The sequence below is a fragment of the Oncorhynchus tshawytscha genome, linkage group LG30 (genome assembly GCF_018296145.1).
Source record: "Oncorhynchus tshawytscha isolate Ot180627B linkage group LG30, Otsh_v2.0, whole genome shotgun sequence".
Taxonomy (NCBI): Eukaryota; Metazoa; Chordata; class Actinopteri; order Salmoniformes; family Salmonidae; genus Oncorhynchus; species Oncorhynchus tshawytscha.
The window spans coordinates 11,052,300-11,071,878 of record NC_056458.1 but is presented as its reverse complement, the minus strand read 5'-3'; the positions used below and the strand labels follow the sequence as shown (position 1 = coordinate 11,071,878).

Below are 19,579 nucleotides of genomic sequence, written 5' to 3'. Positions count from 1 at the left end.
ACAGGCACGTGGAGGCCACACACACTACTGAGCCTCATTTTGACTTGTTTTAAGGACATTACATCAAAGTTGTATCAGCCTGCAGTGTGGTTTTCCACTTTAATGTTGAGTGTGATTTTGTTGTCAGCACATTCAACTATGTAAAGAAAAAAGTATTAAGAATATTTCATTCATTCAGATGGATGCGTTATTTTAGTGTTCCCTTTACTTTTTTGATATATATATATATATATATATATATATATATATAACTTTCGTGTGACTGCAGGTGTGTGCTGTTTGAATCAGGGTTTATTTAGTATACACAAAGTAAATATTACCCTTTGCATTTTTTCCAACAGGAATTTTAATGTATTGAATGTCTTGGTACATCCAGTGAAAAGTACACTATTCTCTTCGCTGTTAAACGGGAAAGTTACGTGACATATTTATATCCAGCCCGTGCCAATATAACAGTAATTAGCTAGTGGGATGCATCAAGGGAAGACCATTTATAATATGTAACTTTCAATATAATTGTAATGATCATTTTCCCAATTCTAGACACAGTGTAGATTTGCTAATCTTTACATCATGAACTGTTGTAATCAGTCTTTTGCAAGTGGAGGTGCTTTGTAGATCAGATCATCTGAGCAGCACCTGGCGGAAGTCGACCCTCGAACAAGCACAACCTCTTTCCCTTAGCAGCAGAAAAGAGCCAACCACAGAATGACAATACCTTCTTTATAATTTCTCGACCAACCAAGTAAGTCTATGCTTCAGTGAACCCACCCCCGAACCCCCAGTCCAGTTGTGTTCTGTGACGTCATACGATCTGCGGCCCGTCGCGGACTCAGCGCTGGGTTTCCATTTTCGCAGGGAGAGAGTTTCGGGGAGCAACAATATGGAGCCGGAGATGGAGGACAAAACGTTGGAGCTGATGGTGAGTTTTGGATTGGATGATTACTTTCTGCCCCATAATATCGATGTCGGAGTGCGTAATATGATATTAACACTCGAGTAGAACAGATCGAAACGATTTTGAACAAACGGGAGAGCCGAGATGACATACAAAATAGAATATGCCTAGCTAACATTAGCTAGTAGTACCGTTCGCTACCTAGCGAGTAGAGGGAGGGCCCGATGTCTGATCTAACATTAACCCGTGGCTCATGTTTGTAATTATTCTAGGTAACACCATAATGATTTTGGAAATGATTGGGAAGTGAATGATTGTCATCCGAATGGTAGAGGTCGACAGGACGAGGAGTGAGTCTGCTAGTACGAGAAAGGGCCGGGAAGTGGCCCCGTCTTTAAATACTTACATGCTAACCAGTTAACTAGCAAAGGAACTAGCTGGGCGATTGGATCTCACTGCGTCGCCGCTGCGCCATTTGTCCTACTCCAAGTTAGCCACAAGCTTTCCAGGTTAAACATAAAGTTAAGTTTCCGATAAATGTGTTCTGTTTCTTGAGCGCCAACCATTGGCTAACGATTTCTTGTTAGCCGACTAGGTACATAACTACCCTGATTGTCAACCACGCACATAGATAAATGCATGTATAACTAACGTTAGCTAAAAGAGGCACTCCCCACTCTGTCCATTACCGATCACTAGAGTTTCTGTCATTGAGAATCAGTGGCGTTTCGAGATGCTTAGAGGAAGTGCTGACGTTAGCTTGCGTAATAAACAAGTAATTATGTTTGATATGTTCGAAACAAACAGCTGGAGTTTTGTCTACATTTTCTGAGTAGGTAACGCTAGCTAACAAGTCAGTATGACAATCTCGTCAGGCAAAAAGGCCAGGTAGTCAGGTTAGCTATTCAGAAATGAACGTAATCGTAGGTAATGTTCGATACAATTATGATGGGGAACTATTATCGTGACGCTATTTTTGATTTAGCCATCCGTAGATTAATGTCAGCCGATTATCTTGTTAACGTAGCTACTACGTAGGTGCATTTTGTTCCAGACCGTGTTCTCTGTTTTGTCACCTTAGCCAGTGACATATGGACAAAGATTTGCTATCACATAATATGTCACTGGCTGTCTTGCAAAGTAACGTTAGCATCCTAGTCATATGCTTATGTATTGGACAAAGCGTGCCAATCTAGGCTTGTGACATATGGCACAATCACTTAATGTTGATACAGGCAGGAGTAATGTCAGCTAAATACAAATGACTGCATGTGTTTAGGTTCAGTTGTAGATAATCTGTTGCCCCAAACAAACATACCCACATTCTCCTAGGAGGACACAAAGACGGATCACATTTAGACACAGCCGGGACTGTTTTAAATGGAATTATCATACCATCTGGTGTTGCCTCTCACAGCCAACCCTATAAGGTCTGATTTCTTTATCAGCTTTCATGTCAATCTTCTGAATACATGTCAGATTGACATGGCTTTGCGAGTCTGAATAAGGGGCAGCTGTTGACAAGCCATGGATTCCTCCCTCCCTCTTCAAACCCAAGCCTCTGCTAATGCATATCAATGTTGAACCCAGTCCCCCATGCTTAAACAATTAGCTTACTTTGACTGACTGTTTCTTCAGATGAGCAATGATGACAAGCCTGCTGGCATTGTAATTGGTCCCCCATGGTACATTGGATGTTGTACATTTTGGGCCAGAAGGTTTGGACTGGCTGTGTGTTTATGTTAATGAATAATATCTCTTTACCAATGGCCTCTCCCCCTCAGAACACCACTTTCATGGACTCTCAGACAGATGACCTCTCATCAAAGAAGATCATAGTGTTCAAGGTGAGGCAACAGACCATGGGTCCACAGCCAGACAGTCACCGAAGCATAATGGTAGTATATTAGCCTAGTCCACCTCCAAAAAACACATTTACAACCCGTTAGTGTATCTCCCCTTTTTATGTCTTCATAATTATCTTTAAGGTGTGCCTTGTGCCATCAATATTGACAATCTCGTTGTGGTTTCCAGTGGGCAGTGAAACGGTGTGTCTACTAATGCCAGACTACAGTGTCATCAAAAACCTTTCTCCGAGCACAACGTCATAGCAATTTGAAGAGGCAATCCACACACACCAACGCCGGATTCATTATATAAAGCCAGTTTCCCAGACATACAGTTGAGGTTGGAAGTTTACATACACTTAGGTTGGAGTCATTTTAAAACTCATTTTTCAACCACTCCACAAATGTCTTGTTATCAAACTATAGTTTTGGCAAGTCGGTTAGGACATCTACTTTGCATGACACAAGTCATTTTTCCAATAATTGTTTACAGACAGATCATTTCACTTATAATTCACTGTAGCGCAATTCCAGTGGGTCAAATGTTTACATACACTAAGTTGACTGTTTCTTTAAACAGCTTGGAAAATTCCAGAAAATTATGTCATGGCCTGGTCTGATAGGCTAATTGACATTATTTGAGTCAATTGGAGGTGTACCTGTGGATGTATTTCAAGGCCTACCTTCAAACTCAGCGCCTCTTTGCTTGACATCATGGGAAAATCAAAGACAAGACAAGTCCACAAGTCTGGTTCATCCTTGGGAGCAATTTCCAAACGCCTGAACGTTCCACGTTCATCTGTACAAACTATAGTACGCAAGTAATAACACCATGGGACCATGCAGCCATCATACCGCTCAGGAAGGAAACGTGTTCTGTCTCCTAGAGGTGAATGTACTTTGGTGCTAAAAGTGCAAATCAATCCCAGAACAACAGCAAAGGACCCTTTGAAGATGCTGGAGGAAACGGGTACATAAGTATCTATATCCACAGTAAAATGAGTCCTATATCGACATAACCTGAAAGGCCGCTCAGCAAGGAAGAAGCCACCGCTCCAAAACCGCCATATAGCCAGACTATGGTTTGCAACTGCACATGGGGACAAAGATTGTACTTTTTGGAGAAATGTCCTCTGGTCTGATGAAACAAGTATGTTACTTTTTGGCGGTTATCCTGCCTTAAGTGATTGTTATATTTAGAGAAAAAAGCTGGAGAATTGCAAGCCAAAGAACACCATCCCAACCGTGAAGCACGGGGGTGGCAGCATCATGTTGTGGGGGTGCTTTGCTGCAGGAGGGACTGGTGCACTTCACAAAATAGATCGCATTGAGGCAGGAAAATTACGTGGATATATTGAAGCAACATCTCAAGACATCAGTCAGGAAGTTTAATCTTGGTCGCAAATGGGTCTTCCAAATTGACAATGACCCCAAGCAGACTTCCAAAGTTGTGGCAAAATTGCTTAAGTACAGCAAAGTCAAGGTATTGAAGTGGCCATCACAAAGCCCTGACCTCAATCCCATTTGAAAATTTGTGGGTAGAGCAGAAAAAGCATGCGCGAGCAAGGAGGCCTACAAACCTGACTTTGTTACACCAGCTCTGTCAGGAGGAATGGGCCAAAATTCACCCAACTTATTGTGGGAAGCTTGCGGAAGGCTACCCAAAACGTTTGACCCAAATTAAACAATTTAAAGGCAATGCTACCAAATACTAATTGAGTGTATGTAAACTTCTGACCCACTGGGAATGTGATGAAAGAAATAAAAGCTGAAAGAAATAATTCTCTACTATTATTCTGACATTTTACGTTCTTAAAATAAAATGGTGATCCTAATTGACTTAAAACAGGGAATTTTTACTAGGATTAACTGTCAGGAATTGTGAAAACTGAGTTTAAATGTATTTGGCTAAGGTGTATGTAAACTTCCGACTTCAACTGTACATTCATTCTAGTACTGGACTTAAAAGAACACTCAATAGAGATTGTCCGGGAAACCGGCCCATAGAGTTCTGTACACTGACTAGCTTTATCAAGGCCCAAAGCCCGTCCCTCATTTGACAAGAGATCCATGTCGACTGAAGCTCTGACGAGTCCATACATTTTACAGTACACACCACTGTGGACTGATGGTTTGTTCCATTTCTGTGTTCAGACGATCACCAATGGTCCGATGACGGGCTCAAGGAAGCGGCCATCGGAAGGGAACTATGAGAAGGAGAAGGACGTGTGCATCCAGCTGTTTGACCAGTGGTCTGAGGCTGACCAGGTGGAGTTTGTGGAACACCTGATTTCACGCATGTGCCACTACCAACACGGCCACATCAACTCCTACCTCAAACCCATGCTCCAAAGGGACTTCATCACTGCACTGCCAGGTATGGTTCACACTGCAGTTTGATATTACTTTGACAGCATGGCCTCGTCATGTATTATATTAGGGGGGTGAATGCGACAATGTTTAAACAAAATTGGGATCCTTAATGTTAAGAAAAATCACATGGGAAAATGATGTCTTTTAATATTATTTTCAGACATTTTAAATCAGTGCAGCTGGCTCACCTGCTCTTTCTCTTTGCTAATGATGCGATTGTGTGTTCAGGCTTCGGTCTGTTGCATGTATAATATCCTTGTCTATTCATTGATCATATGCCCAGCCAGCCAAGAAATGACAAAATGGAGCATGCCATTGTGAGATACAGCTTTTGATTGCCGATAGATTAGATGCTCTGTTCTGACTCTGCCTGCCAAGTGGCCGACCTGCCTGTACTGTGCCCCTCCCCTCTCTCCCTCCCTTGCTACCTCGCTATGAAAGATGCGTGTGTTTGATTAGTTGCCGTTCTTCTGAGAACATTCTCAGTTTAGCGGAAGATGTTTTCTTTCTACTAAACGCCTTGGTAAGTCACAGTATTTAACAAACCTTTTAAAGTACTTTTTTAGGAGTCAGTGGTCTGCGTGCAGGCAGGCTACGCGCAGGCAGCTCCAGGTTATTTGATTGACAGTTATGGTCTCCTAGTGATGGATGTGAGTCCTGCTTCAGAAGCGTTATTCCTTTACAGAAAAATACCAGTTCAGGGGCACTTTGAAACTATCTTTAGGGAAGGTTTCATGTCGGCATTTAAAAAGCCGTAGTGTACCCTTAGACAACCAAATATGTCGTAGCCGAGGCGCTTTCAACGATATGACCGTGGTAGATAAAACTTCATTGCCAGGCCATATGTAATAAGGCCATTACTCTGCATTGTGAATTGAAGTGGAATTTGGGCATTTTCTCTTATTGTTTTAACTGTAAACTGATACAAAAATGTCTGTTTTAAACACAACTGTAGATTTGTCACATCCCTAAAATGAGTGCGCTTATACGGAATATACCACAACCAATATAACTTCTACCTCGCCACCAGTAAATGCTCCAAAGGAAACCACTTTAGAGGGGTGTATATTGACTAGGAACCAAACTGAAGCTATTGGAACCGGTAGGGACCTACCTGGATTTGTCCAATAAACTCATTTACGTGGGCAAAACCTTTTCATTAGGCTACACATTTTGCAATTGTTTGCTGCGGCATCTGACTAATGAACACACCCCAGGCTCAGTTCATCCACACATTCACAATTACATGAGTACTTCTACTCCTTGTGGTTCTAGCTCAGGGTCTGGACCACATAGCGGAGAACATCCTGTCCTTCCTGGACGCGCGCTCGCTGTGCTCGGCAGAGCTGGTGTGTAAGGAGTGGCAGAGGGTCATCTCAGAGGGCATGCTGTGGAAGAAACTCATAGAGCGTATGGTCCGCACAGACCCCCTCTGGAAAGGCCTGTCAGAGAGGCACCAGTGGTGAGTACAGACTGGGATCACCAGCCGGGCCACCCTGAATCGCAATGAGTTTCATTCAGATCACCAGTAGAATGGATCAATAACTGTTCTCAACAATCAACATAATAGAATGTATCCAAGCAACTTCACCTTAGGAAAAGACAATTGATGTTGTGTAGATGAATATATTTGGTCGTTTTTAAAAAGGAAAAAAAATTGTGAATGTGTTCTCTCTTCTAGGGAAAAGTACCTGTTCAAGAATCGAACCACAGAAGTCCCACCAAACTCCTACTACCGCTCCCTGTACCCCAAAATCATCCAGGACATAGAGGTGAGTGTTTCTGCTGCTCCCCTTGTCCCCTTCAACCTCCCTCTCTTCTCACTGATCTTTCCTGTGTTTCCCATTCACTAACCCCCACCCCCCCGGCTCTCTTTAGACAATTGAGGCCAACTGGAGGTGTGGTCGGCACAATCTGCAGCGGATCCAGTGTCGCTCAGAGAACAGTAAGGGGGTTTACTGTCTGCAGTACGACGACGACAAGATCATCAGCGGCCTCAGAGACAACTCCATCAAGGTCGGCGTTCTTGTTTGATGTTGATTGAAGAGTGGGGGGGGGCGGGTGTAATCTAATGTCTACTGGATATTTTGAATACACGATTTCTAAATAGGGATATTGTATAACAAGAAAGCTTCTTAGTGTGTCAATGCAACGCATAGTACATTTTGTTTGATAAATGTTATTTTGTGTGAATTTCTCCCCCTCTGTTTCTGTGTAGATATGGGACAAGCAGTCTCTGGAGTGTCTGAAGATCTTGACGGGTCATACAGGTTCAGTGTTGTGTCTGCAGTATGATGAGAGGGTCATCGTCACCGGGTCCTCAGACTCCACCGTCAGGTCAGCAACTCCTCTGCCCTCTTACCCATGCTCCAGGAAGCTCCAAAGCTTATTTAATTCAAGAGGCATGTGGTATGTTGTGTTTGACGTATATTGATGATCTCTCTCGGTGTCTCAGGGTGTGGGATGTGAACACTGGGGAGGTGCTGAACACTCTGATCCACCACAACGAGGCGGTTCTCCACTTGCGGTTCTGTAACGGTCTGATGGTGACGTGCTCGAAGGACCGTTCCATCGCCGTGTGGGACATGGCCTCGCCCACAGACATCAGTCTGCGCCGCGTGCTGGTCGGCCATAGAGCAGCGGTCAACGTGGTGGACTTTGACGACAAGTACATCGTGTCAGCGTCCGGTGACCGTACCATCAAGGCAAGTTTGCCCCCGATGACCCAAGGTCAACTCACGAGAGCCTCAAGCATGGCAACATCTCAACAAGCATATGTTCTAGTACTTTTGCAGTGGCACAAGACTTACTAACTTAGATCCCAATAGGGCCAAAGAAGAAGGCTGCAACAACCTCTGCCACTACAGTCTTTTTGCTGTAGCTTGGGTCCTGTCCCATGAGAGATCCAGCTCAGCCACCAGTCTGTCGCCATGTTGTCTTTGGTCTGCCTTCCTTGTATTTTCCAGAGAGCAACTTTTTAGGGATCCTTTCTTGAGACATTCTTAGCATGTCCAACACACTGGATCCTGTGCATCTTGATCTTAACTGTCTTTATTATTTAAAAAAAAAAAAAAAAGTGTTGCCTTATTTGCTGTAGAGATCTTCTGCCTGTGGATGTTGCAGATCTTGCAAAGACAACCATTTGGCATCAACTTGGTTCATGTCTGTCTGAATGATCCTTCAGCACACTGAACCACACAAAAGGAATGACTATACATTGCTTTAGCAGAGTCTACTGAATGCACAACCAGCATAATTCAGCCGGGCTTTGATTTCTTGGCTAGTGTGTGTTTATCTTCCTGTGAGCTAGAATGACAAATGAGTGGCTTCAGTTCTCTCCCCCTGCTCTGCATGACCATGGTGTTTTTAATCAAAAGCTAGTTATCTTCCCCATCACTGCTTGTCATTGTTCATTCACAGAAGATACTTGAAATGCAAAATACAAGCCAGCCACACCTATCAAGTGTCCCCTACCCATACCTACCAAATCCTCTCATTCTGGTTGAGTTCAGTTGTACAACGTGTCCAGTAGAGGGCAGCATAGAGCTTGAGTTAGCCCAGAGTGTGAGGCCTGCTGTGGGAAGCACTGACTGAACCCAGAGACCAGAGCTGACGTCTTGTCTCTTCCTGGGGCTAAACTGTGGACCTGCATGTCTGTCTCGTCTCAGCCCCAACCCCAGTCTCATCCCCAGCTCCCCAGTACCTCCCCGTATTCCAGACGGTGGATTTGTGGGCAGCCAGGATTCCAGGAACAAAGAGACCCTGGCTAGCCCACCCATCGCCCTGGGAGACCGGCCAAGGCATTCCGTACCGAGCCGTCTCCCGCACACTACGCCCCAGCTCTCTGAAAACATTCCCCAAGTAATAAGGGAGGGACGGCAGACTGCAATATCTGTGTTTGGGAGAGGGAGTGTTACTCGACACCCCTAAATGTGTATCACTGTTATACCTTTGTGTTTACATTCAAGTTTTCATGCAGCTGCACAGTGTCACTCTCTGACACGTGTGTGTGTGTGTGTGTGTGTGTGTGTGTGTGTGTGTGTGAAGACAGAGAGGTGTACAGCTGGATTATAGCTCTGGCTGCAGACTGTTCTCAGCAGCTTCATTGTCCAGTCTAGTACAGAAGCATTCAAATGAAGGAAAACAGGAGGGAAGAGATTTCAAAAGTAAAAACTGTTAGTGTTGACATAAAGAGGCATTTAGCCTAAATAATCCATCTTTTTTTGTGTGTTGACCTCTGGGTGGTGTGTTTTTGCCTTGACGCCCCTCCAGGTGTGGAGCACCAGCACGTGCGAGTTTGTACGTACGCTGAATGGCCATAAGAGAGGCATTGCCTGTCTGCAGTACAGAGACCGACTAGTGGTCAGCGGCTCCTCGGACAACACTATCCGGTGAGTGTCTGTCGTGTGTGTTTGAGGGTGGAATATTCTTCTGGGTGTTTCTTACTGGTCTATATTTATAGAATCGGTAACCGGGAGATGAACGTGCTTTGTCATGACTATTTTGTCAAATGTTACTAAACTAACACGGATTCTCTCTCCTCAGGTTGTGGGATATTGAGTGCGGGGCATGTTTGCGGGTATTGGAAGGCCATGAGGAGTTGGTCCGTTGCATTCGCTTCGACAACAAAAGGATCGTTAGCGGAGCCTACGACGGGTGAGGTTCATCTCACTGTGGCTGAGCTGATCTCTCACTACTAATGGAGATCTGACTGTTAATGGCTTTGTTCCCTCACTCTAATCCTGCACTTGACCTCTGTTAATCCTTGTAATTCTCTCACTGCTGATCTCAGACTCCTGATTCCCCCCAATCCTGGCCTCGGCCTGTTAATCAGAGTGAATTTGTTAGGCTGCTAGTCAAACTTTTATAGGCCGGAGTATGAGGTCCTCCAGCGTACCCACTGACAAGACTTGAATTCTATTGTGTTGTTTACATTATGATGTTAAGAGGGTGTGCGCGCCTGTGCTGTTCCTTTGTAGTAAAATCAAAGTATGGGACTTACAAGCTGCTCTGGACCCTCGTGCCCCTGCCAGCACCCTCTGTCTGCGCACACTGGTGGTGAGTTTAGCTTGGATCTAGAGCATGATGGTGGAGATGATGGTTATTGTGGAGGATACTGATGAATTTGACGGTCTTTCAGGAGCACTCTGGGCGTGTATTCCGGCTACAGTTTGATGAATTCCAGATCATCAGCAGTTCCCATGATGACACTATCCTCATTTGGGACTTCCTGAACGTGTCGACCAATGGACAGACTGAGGGCAGGTCGCCCTCTCGCACGTATACATACATCTCCAGATAGCAGGTACACACGACTCTCAACACACTGTCAGGAGTATGCGCCTGCATACACTCACCAGAACTGACACACAATAGGAATGAATACAACAAACTAAAGTGATATTTTTAATGAACAAGATGCTCTGATTCAAATTGTGTGGCTTTTCGGTAGTTAAGATAAGTAAGCAAGCACACGTCCTTCTATATTTTGCAGGCCAGATTCATACAAAAACAAATATTTGATTCATCAGCCCCCCCCCTGCACACTGTGCATATGGGTGGGCTTCAGTTGACCTGAAATTGCTGTTTACTTTCTGCATTGCTGACTCAATCTTTAAGCCTCCCACCCTTTTTCTTTTAACTCTACCAAAGGGGGGTAAGCACTGCAGCTCATTTACAACTAACTTCATTCTTTGCTTGGAGGTGGGACTCCTGACCTAAATTGAACACATCTACAGGATTACTTGCATAGTGTGCTGAGTGTGTCCTTCTCTCTGCATGGCAGGCCCGGTGGAATGTGATGTGTGTGCGGGGACAGTCCTAATGGCCAAGTCAATGTGCCAGGGTCAGAGGTCACTTCCCACTCCATCATCCTCGCTGCATCATCTCTGTCCTCCTCCTGGTGTTCGTGTGGAGGGGTCGTCCCGCCCTCATCGGGCCTTCGGTGCTCAAACACATTGCCCCTTACACCCACCCACCCCACCCACCCCAACCAAATCGCACACAAACATGCACACAAAGCGGAGTCTACTAGGTCACACTCTAAGGCCCAACTCCCCTTACTCTGGTCACCCAAGACCGAGTAACAGACATGGACATGAAGGAATCTGAACTGAATGGCTGGAGGAATGGAGAAAGAGGGTTGGAAACGGCCTGTTAAAGATGCCCTGAGGAGGAAAGGAAGGAAGGAAGGAGGCAGGGCCGGGGCTCAACTCAACGGGGCTCTTCATCCAGACTGAGTGACAGATGCCTCAGGCCCGCCCCTTTGGGCACCAAGGACATATCTATCTTGTTATTTTCTCATTTTGTTTGGTAAAAAAAAATTGTGGAAGAGAGCTGATGTTTTTTTCCCCCTGAAGACAGTACTGCATGGATAAGTGATGGGACAACAGTGTGCTAGTGACCTATTTAAGTTTTTCTATATATTTTTTTTATTTTTGACCCAATTCATTTAGTTTGTTAGTGTACTAAGAATTTTTCTTCTCTCCAAACCCCTCTCAAATTCACCCCCTCTCATCCTTAGTTCTCTACCCTGCGTTCGTCTTTCACTTACTCTCCCTCTGTCCTGTTCTGTCCCCCCCTCTTGCTGCCTGTCTAGGTTCTGAATGACCCCTTACTGAGCTGAAATTAGTTGTAAACAGAATTGTCTTGTCTAAAATGGTGTTGTATATTATGAAAAGATTTTTTTTAAAGGAAAAAAAAAAACCATGAATAAGAATAAAGTACTTGAATGTGAAGGAGTGTAAATCAGAGTGTGAGTAATGTACTTGTTCAGTATCATGCATCTATACCATCAGTACTGTATGTACAGACCAAACCACCACTCATTTGAAGTGAACCTCCCATTGCTCGTCTATTAAATATAATGTTGATATAGAGAGGGAGGCCTGGTCTGAAAATGACCAGCAGGACGTGTTGTGTGTTTCACATTTTTGGGTTTAATGAGTGTGGCTCTGGAAATTGGCAAGAAACTAGAGAATTTAGGATATATTATTAACTCTGAATTGGTGTTTGGAAAGTGTGTGTGTGTGTGTGTAGTGTATCGAGGGGAGGATCAAAGTTAGTCTGCAGACGGAATGCTGGTACCCAGAAAGGGTGATCAGGAATGCAGTAATGCACTGGAACCCACATTCCTCCACACACACGTCCAGCCCATTCTCTGCCTCACACATTCTCTCAAGAAAATGTTTCATGGTGTTGGGCAGTGAGAAACTACCTCCTGCCCCGCCCTCCTCCGTACTACTGCCCACATGTCTGAGCTGTGCAGGCTGCCTGCCTGGGAAAGACATCCCAGCTGCAGGAAATGACATGGTTATGAGTGTGGCTGTTGAGGCCTTGATCCAGTTACGAAAGGGCTGTACTCCTCACAACTAGATATGTTTGTGTAGGTATTCCCTGCATGTTTTTTAGCTCATTTTCCCATTCAGTTTTCAACTCGCGTATTAACCTGATCAGAATTGATTCTATGTATTGGCAGCTGCATTCCATCGAGAAGGTCACTATAGGCTCAGCTTGTTTTCCAAGGGATAAATCAGTGGACTGTGGTTTGGCACATATTCTGTGTTCTGTGCAGATGCTCCCATTTCCAGTGACACTTGTACTTTTTTTTTTTTTATGGAACCTCAATGACCCAGAGTATGGTGCCTACAATGTCAAGGTTAGGTTACGAGTCTTTTCCTGTATGGTCCACAAACACGGAGTATTTACATTTCTTTTAGAGAAAAACAATTGTGGATTAGCATATTGATAATGAGTATCACACAATATCGCAAACCGGTAACATTTAGTACCATATGTTTGTATTCTATTTGGCAATACCATTGGTCTAAAACAGCAATCATACCATCAAGTTAAATAAATAATTGTAATAACAATGGTAATAAAATGCATATAGTTTCAACAATTCTCCTTAAATATTTCCATACGAGACAGACTGAAGATAGTGTACTTACTATGTTACAGCAGCTTTCTGTATTGAGTGAAAAGGCAGGAACAGTAGCTCCTAAGTCATATGAAGACAAAACATACAAATAATGCATTGAGAAACCTTGACTGTCCCTCTGTGTTGGGTACTCGCTACAGTCGCCTTTGGTGGTTCGGGTGTTTGGTACTGAACAGTTGACCAGTTGTCTTTGGGATGTTGAAAACACGGATATTCGGTATTGAACGCTATGGTTCAGTCGTCTTTGGTAGCTCAACTTTAGTGCCTCTGGAAACAAACACTGAGTATAGCTGTCTTCTGTGGCCTATCTAGAATGGTTGGCACCGTACATTGTAATTCAACAGTCTTTGAGACAACACTGTCTCTGGAATGGGGAGGAAAAGGGCAAGAACAACATCTTCCCTGATGTGGTCAGATTGTTTAGCTCCACGTCTTTAGATGCACATATTGTACTATGCACCACTTAGTTAGGTCTTTACCTGGGTTCAGCCCAGCAAACTCCTTACATTCAATTCACACAGGGGAGGACAGTTGTCGAGTCATTTGGGTATGTTGTGTGGCATTGACTATGTAGGTGCTGTAGTGGCTGTGGGTCGGGTCCCTCTCACTTTCTTGCTTCTCTTGCTGACTGTGGTGAAGCGGAAGGGCTGCGGGTCGGGCTGCTCCCCGGGGGGCAGGCGCTTCATGAAGTGAACGTCCTGCTGGTTGGGCAGTGTCTGAGGGCCTCTCCTGGGGCGCCCCCTCTTGGTGAAGCCCACGTACCAGCCCGTATAGCGTGCTGACATCAGAGCTGTATAGTGGTTCTCCAACACCATCTCAACGAAGACACAGTCTGCACTGCGATTACTAGCCTTCTGGAATACACACACATATATGATAATTTCCAGTATCTGACTTGGACTGAAATATGTGTCGGCACTCATTTTGGCTGCCAAAACTATATTTAGGTGCAGCGGTTCAACAATACTTTTGAGCTAATATTCTATAAAAGGAACAGGAGCTCAAGCAGTAGACATGTTGAGGGGCCGGTACTCCGCTCCAGCAAGCTCCTGCCCAAGTCAAGCACTGGTAGTGTCAATATGAGATGCAAAGTGAATAACTCCAGGTTGTTTAGATGTATACATTAAAAGGAACGTGCAGCAAGAGTCAGAATTAGAATTGTGTTTGTCTCACCTTCCCCACAAGCTTGCCTCGATGGTTCATGCACAGGTAGAAGTTGGTCTCTTTACCACGGATTCTCACCTGACTTCCAAAAGTATCAGCCTCCACAACAAGCTGGGCTTGGAAAGAGACAGAGGCACAAAAATACAGATTGTAAGAGCCCACATGACAAAATGCTATAGTATGGTATGAATACTGTAGTATTACTATATTTACGTACTGTAGTATTCACTGTGGGTTTTTTTTGTGGACTTTAATATAGTATACACTCTAGTGTTTTTGTAGACATTACTGTAGTATGCACATTATAGTGTGTTTGTTGTGTTGTCTTTGACTCAGAAGTGGGGACTTTCTCCTTGAGGAAACATGCTGGATAAATACTAAAATAGTCATACACTGTCGGTAAGACTGGAGTATGAATGGATAGTTAAAAGCTTCTGCTCTTTTCTATAACCTGTAGGGAACACAATATATGATATATATACTTGGCATGTGGGTGTCTCACTTGTGAGTGGCACAAATTGGAATATGTGGGAGGGGAATGGGTGGGGTATATGCAAATGAAAAACTGTAGTACTACCATTGTTAAAAAACTGCAGTATTTTTGCAGACACTAGTGTTTTTGTGGACATTACTGTAGTATTTACTACATTGTTTTTTGTGGATAATACTGCAGTATTTACAATAGTATTCTACAGTACACTACACAATTCTATACTAAGTATTACTAAGTTCCACAAAATGGGTGTCTTTTGGATACATGCAAACTTTTAAGAAATTAAATATATTTTAGCCTACGGAAAAATACTTTTCCCCCCATCTCAGGCATTAAAATCCTATGAACTAAGAGGATTTTATCTGCACTTGAACCACACTGTCAACCATGTTACAGACAATTATGTAACTGCCTAACTCTTATTTATTAAACTCATCTTTGAGATAAATCTAACATTTTCTCATTGATCTAGTATCCCTTGTACAAATTAATTCACATATAATATCAACCTGATAAAGTTACCGTTGGGCCTCTAACAGAGTTGACGATACCAGGTTTTAGGTGAAGATTGGCCATTACTCCCCATGTGGTGAAGAGCATGATGAAAGATAAATCAAATTCAAGTTTCCCTAACGTGAATTGAGCTTACAGGTTTGATGTGTTAAGCTCGACCATCTCAGTCAAAGATGATAAAACAATTATAAATAGACCAAAAAGAGAGAGAAGACTTCCTTCCTTTTCCACCATGCTGTTCAGAAGACCCAAATGATGTCACCTGCTGTGAATAATTTAACTTGGTGGAATGGTCCATTATTTTAAAGGGGTAAATTGTTTGCATAACAGGGTTGGCCTTAACATGAGGGACAGATGTAAATGCGTCACTAATATTATGAATATAAATAATAATCTTCAGAAATGACTTTGTCAAAGCAGAAAAATAACTAGGCATTTAGAATGATGGTGAAACGTGGATACATTTTCGGGATTAAGTGGGTTGAAATCGTCCTAGAAGTGACACAGGGTTGACGAAGGGACGTGTCAAAATACTGGATTTTGGCACTTTAGAAAGCCTTTGTTCATATTAAAGATGTACTTTATTCTCTATTTGGTCTATATTAAAGTGCACTTCATTGAATATAACAGGCTTTTTCAAATTAAATATTGGTGCATAATTTCTACTTCCATGAAAAGGCACCCTTTTCGTGGAATGACCCACACATGATTGAGGGACACGTCAGTGTGTACTATAGTATTTTACATTATACTACAGAATTATATAGTAAGCACTACATAATCGAGGGCTACTACAGTGTGTAGTATAGTATACTACAACATTATATGGTAAGTTCTATATGTGTTTGAGGGATATTACAGTGTGAAATATAGTATTCTACAGTATACTACGAAATTACATTGTAAGTACTACACATGATCGAGGGATACTACAGTGTGGAGTATAGGATTCTACAGTATAGTACAGTTTACTACAGAATTATACATAAAGTACTGTAGTATTATATAGTAAACTGTAGTATTTTGTCATGTGGGAAAGGGCATAGATATTGAGCACATAGGACGGGATGGGGGGATTGTTACATGCAATTAGTTCATAGATGTAGCCACAATACAGAGGTCAAACCAAATCAATAACATTAGTCTCCCTCTCACTACCCAAACCCCCCTCCATCCCCCTACAACAAAGCAACATAGCGGGGTAAATGGGAAATCGATGACCTTATCGATATCGGGACTGAGTCTACCACACAGAAACCGCTGCGCCATCTTTCTATTTCTCTCTGTGTGTCATAGGCTCGTCTGGCCGGTTGCTACTTCATGATTTTGAGGGCCTGTACTGTAGGTGTGATAACATAGAGGAAATTATTGCTAGTTGATTCTGATTTGTATTGGAGTGTTCTGTAAATTGTAGGAAGTAGTAGTACTATATCTTACCATATTTATCCCCATCGTCTCCCTTGGCACTGATTCTCCTCCCCATCACCTGCACGTGTTTGCCACTTGTCCTACTGTACAGCTGGTACACTCTGTGCTGCCGGCGACTCATGGCGTCTCGACCCCGTGTCTGATTCTCCACGTATACGCTGAAATTAACATGGTCATGCGCTAAGACCTGTGCCACCACAAAACAGACAGGCATGTGGTTAGAATGAGAGACTTTATTCAGAATGGAATATTAGAAAACATAATGGATACAATTGTATACACACATTTACCTGCAGGGGGCTGCAGACCACCAGTAAAGCCTGGACAGATCTGAGAGAAGGGGAGAATGGATCTGCATTGAGATTACATGTGGTATTTTTGCATCTCAAAATAATACAAAAGCAGTCTGTCTGCCACACTCCTGCCTCTTTTCTGTCTCCACCACCAATTTTAAACCTGCCTCTATGCCTCCAAAAAAGGTCATTTCTAGATAAAACCATCACGGCAACAGACAGTGGCCATGCTGTCTCTCTCTAGGGACAGCTGCTGAGCTCAGCTCATATCTATGATGAGCTAATAGGATATCAATATTCACTAATCCGCCCAGCCATCTATCTAAGCACTTCAATCTCTTATCCCTCCCTGTATAAATACAGCACACACAGCACATGCATAGATACATAGATTACAGCACACAAATAAGGCTGACCTCCATCTTAAATAAAGATGGGGGAAGAGCAGGAGAAACATTAGCAGACACGTTAGCAGTAGAGAGTGTTCTTTCATATCTTCCTGTACCCCCTGGCCTTGTGCTCATTAGGGGACCCCATACCCCCTGTGCTGTCCAGATGTAGGGATGCCTGGAACGCAGCCTACAGCTGGCCCAAAGCACACACAGATGTCTGGGCTCCAATGCTACTTTTGTTCTACTTCTGTGTTCAGATGAAACTTCTGTAAAAATCTGACCAAGTGGAGAGTAAGTTTGAGAGATACAAGGCGGTGACAGGGACACTTTAAAGGTACATTTGTCATTGTAAATGTAAGATTCGTTAACGAGTCTGGCAGAATTGCTTTAGGTTTGGTTAAAGTCGATTGATGCCCTAATTTGGGGAAGAGCTAATTGCTGATACTCCCCTTCACGAATCACATGATCCTGTTAAACACAGACACCCATCAAAGACACCAATAAGGCACAGTCATACTGTACATCCACTCATTCATTCATAACCCGTCAGCAGACCTTCTGTCAGTGACAAATGTCTGGTCTTTCAGACTGGGGAGAATGAAAAGAGGTGTCTGGGTCATGGGACATGGTTGAGTGGCCAGAGGAGCAATATGCTACCATGTGGAACAGCCTCAGAGGAATTGTACAGATAACAAAATACAAGATTCCACCACCAATTGGTATTGGAAAAACAGATGGCATTTCTATTTCAGTTAGCTGTTCATAAAAGAGTTTTTCATTATTACAATGGGTAAAGGAGAACATGCACCCTACCCTATATGACGGTGTACGAAACACCACACCTGCTGTGCTGGACTGATGGTCAGAGCATGCATGAAGAGAAATATGTGCGCTGACACACACACACACACACACACACACACACAATACCTCCATTCATTTCTCTCCAGAAACCCTTAGGTTGCGCATCAAGGGTTACTGCACATTTAACTTACAACATGACTAGTGTGGAGAGGAGGGAACTCATCTCTCGTCCCGCGCAGCTACCCGGCCAGCAAAAGTCAGGCACCGTTACCGAGGATCTCTAGCTGGTACTGTCTGTAATCCGTTCGTTTGAGAAGGGTTTGGGGGACGGCAACAACTCCTGCGGTAATTCCTGCGGGCATCAGCAGAGCATGCCGAGCACATCGGTTAGAATGCTGGCGGAGGGGAATGGGTTTGCTCTGCAAAAATGGTATCATGTAGCCAAAACTTGAGCGAATGCGCGCTGGGTATGTCCAGTTTGTTCAATTCTCTGAAATCATGACAGGTGTTTGGCGAAATAGGATTTTTCGCAGGTTTGCCTCCTTTTAAAAAAATTTAGTATGATTCTACAGCTATGCCTACAATGCTTCTATGAGAAAATTGTAAAATAGGCTTATTTTACACGCAGAACTCAGTTGCACTTGTATTGCCATTGTCCATTAGTTCCCATTGTCTTATTTTCGTTCTTCTGTATATCACTTTTCTTTGTCCGACAATCTATGTTAATTTGTCACGTATAGTCGTTCAGAAAAACAGCAATTCCTAGTATCACGGAAAGTCTATTCGGGGAGTGAGAGCGGGGCATGAGAGGAGTAGTGGCGGGGAAGGGGAGGCGGCACACGGCCGGTGTAATCCCAGTGATGATATAGGTGTGTCCCGCGGGAGACGAGACCACTTGGCAGGACAGAGGCGAAGGCGGAGTAGAAAGGGGAACAGATTACAGAAAACGTCAGTCATAGCAATACCTAGTAAATCGAGCAATGGCAAAGCGACTTTCAGAGAACCCAGTCAGTTAGCAGACACCGAGGAAAATTAAAAGTGGTTCAGACATCTAGACTGGTCACATAGACTAGACATAACATAGTTAACGTAAATCTGGGACACTGGGAATAGTACAATATGTTACATTTAGTATGGTTATATAAAATAGGTTACCTAAGGCAAAATCAAAAGGCACAGTAAACACAAACCTGGGACGCTCAAATTAGTATGATATGTTACGTTTGGTATGGTATGTATTAATTTGTGAAGTTTCAAATTACAATTCATATGATATGTTACAAATTAGTCTACCATTCATATGATATATTCTGATTTGCAATTCGTACATGTTACGAATTTGCAATACATATTATTTGTTACGAATCCCAATTTGTTGTTACTAATGTTAGTAGGCTAGGGGATACGGTTAGGGTTAGGAGTTAGGTTAAAT

At 43.4% G+C, this 19,579-nt stretch overlaps 2 protein-coding genes across 2 annotated transcripts; one reads left to right on the top strand and one right to left on the bottom strand.

Annotated features, from left to right (window-relative positions):
• The first annotated feature begins 753 nt into the window (after positions 1-753).
• Positions 754-11,855, top strand: LOC112250296 (F-box and WD repeat domain-containing 11-B-like). The gene is made up of 13 exons (XM_024420339.2): positions 754-922; positions 2,683-2,745; positions 4,900-5,122; positions 6,394-6,580; positions 6,800-6,890; positions 6,997-7,134; positions 7,337-7,455; positions 7,574-7,823; positions 9,391-9,509; positions 9,664-9,774; positions 10,098-10,176; positions 10,259-10,423; positions 10,904-11,855. Exons 1-12 carry the CDS (start codon positions 884-886, stop codon positions 10,418-10,420), a joined length of 1,581 nt encoding a protein of 526 aa, XP_024276107.1. The 5' UTR covers positions 754-883; the 3' UTR covers positions 10,421-10,423; positions 10,904-11,855.
• LOC112250297 (fibroblast growth factor 18-like) lies at positions 11,522-19,335 on the bottom strand. Its single transcript, XM_024420340.2, has 5 exons — positions 18,339-19,335; positions 16,949-16,988; positions 16,668-16,845; positions 14,234-14,340; positions 11,522-13,914 (listed from the first exon to the last, which is right to left on the bottom strand). Exons 1-5 carry the CDS (start codon positions 18,368-18,370, stop codon positions 13,627-13,629), a joined length of 645 nt encoding a protein of 214 aa, XP_024276108.1. The 5' UTR covers positions 18,371-19,335; the 3' UTR covers positions 11,522-13,626.
• Positions 19,336-19,579: the final 244 nt, after the last annotated feature.

Coding starts and splice junctions, on each gene's coding strand:
- LOC112250297 (XM_024420340.2), bottom strand. CDS start 18,370: ATGAGTTCCCTCCTCTCCACACTAGTCATGTT. Junction 16,989..18,338: donor CTCTCCACACTAGTCATGTT/GTAAGTTAAATG, acceptor CCCTTCTCTCAG/ATCTGTCCAGGCTTTACTGG. Junction 16,846..16,948: donor TGGTCTGCAGCCCCCTGCAG/GTAAATGTGTGT, acceptor GTGGTGGCACAG/GTCTTAGCGCATGACCATGT.
- LOC112250296 (XM_024420339.2), top strand. CDS start 884: ATGGAGCCGGAGATGGAGGACAAAACGTTGGAGCTGATG. Junction 6,581..6,799: donor CTGTCAGAGAGGCACCAGTG/GTGAGTACAGAC, acceptor TCTCTCTTCTAG/GGAAAAGTACCTGTTCAAGA. Junction 7,135..7,336: donor TCAGAGACAACTCCATCAAG/GTCGGCGTTCTT, acceptor GTTTCTGTGTAG/ATATGGGACAAGCAGTCTCT.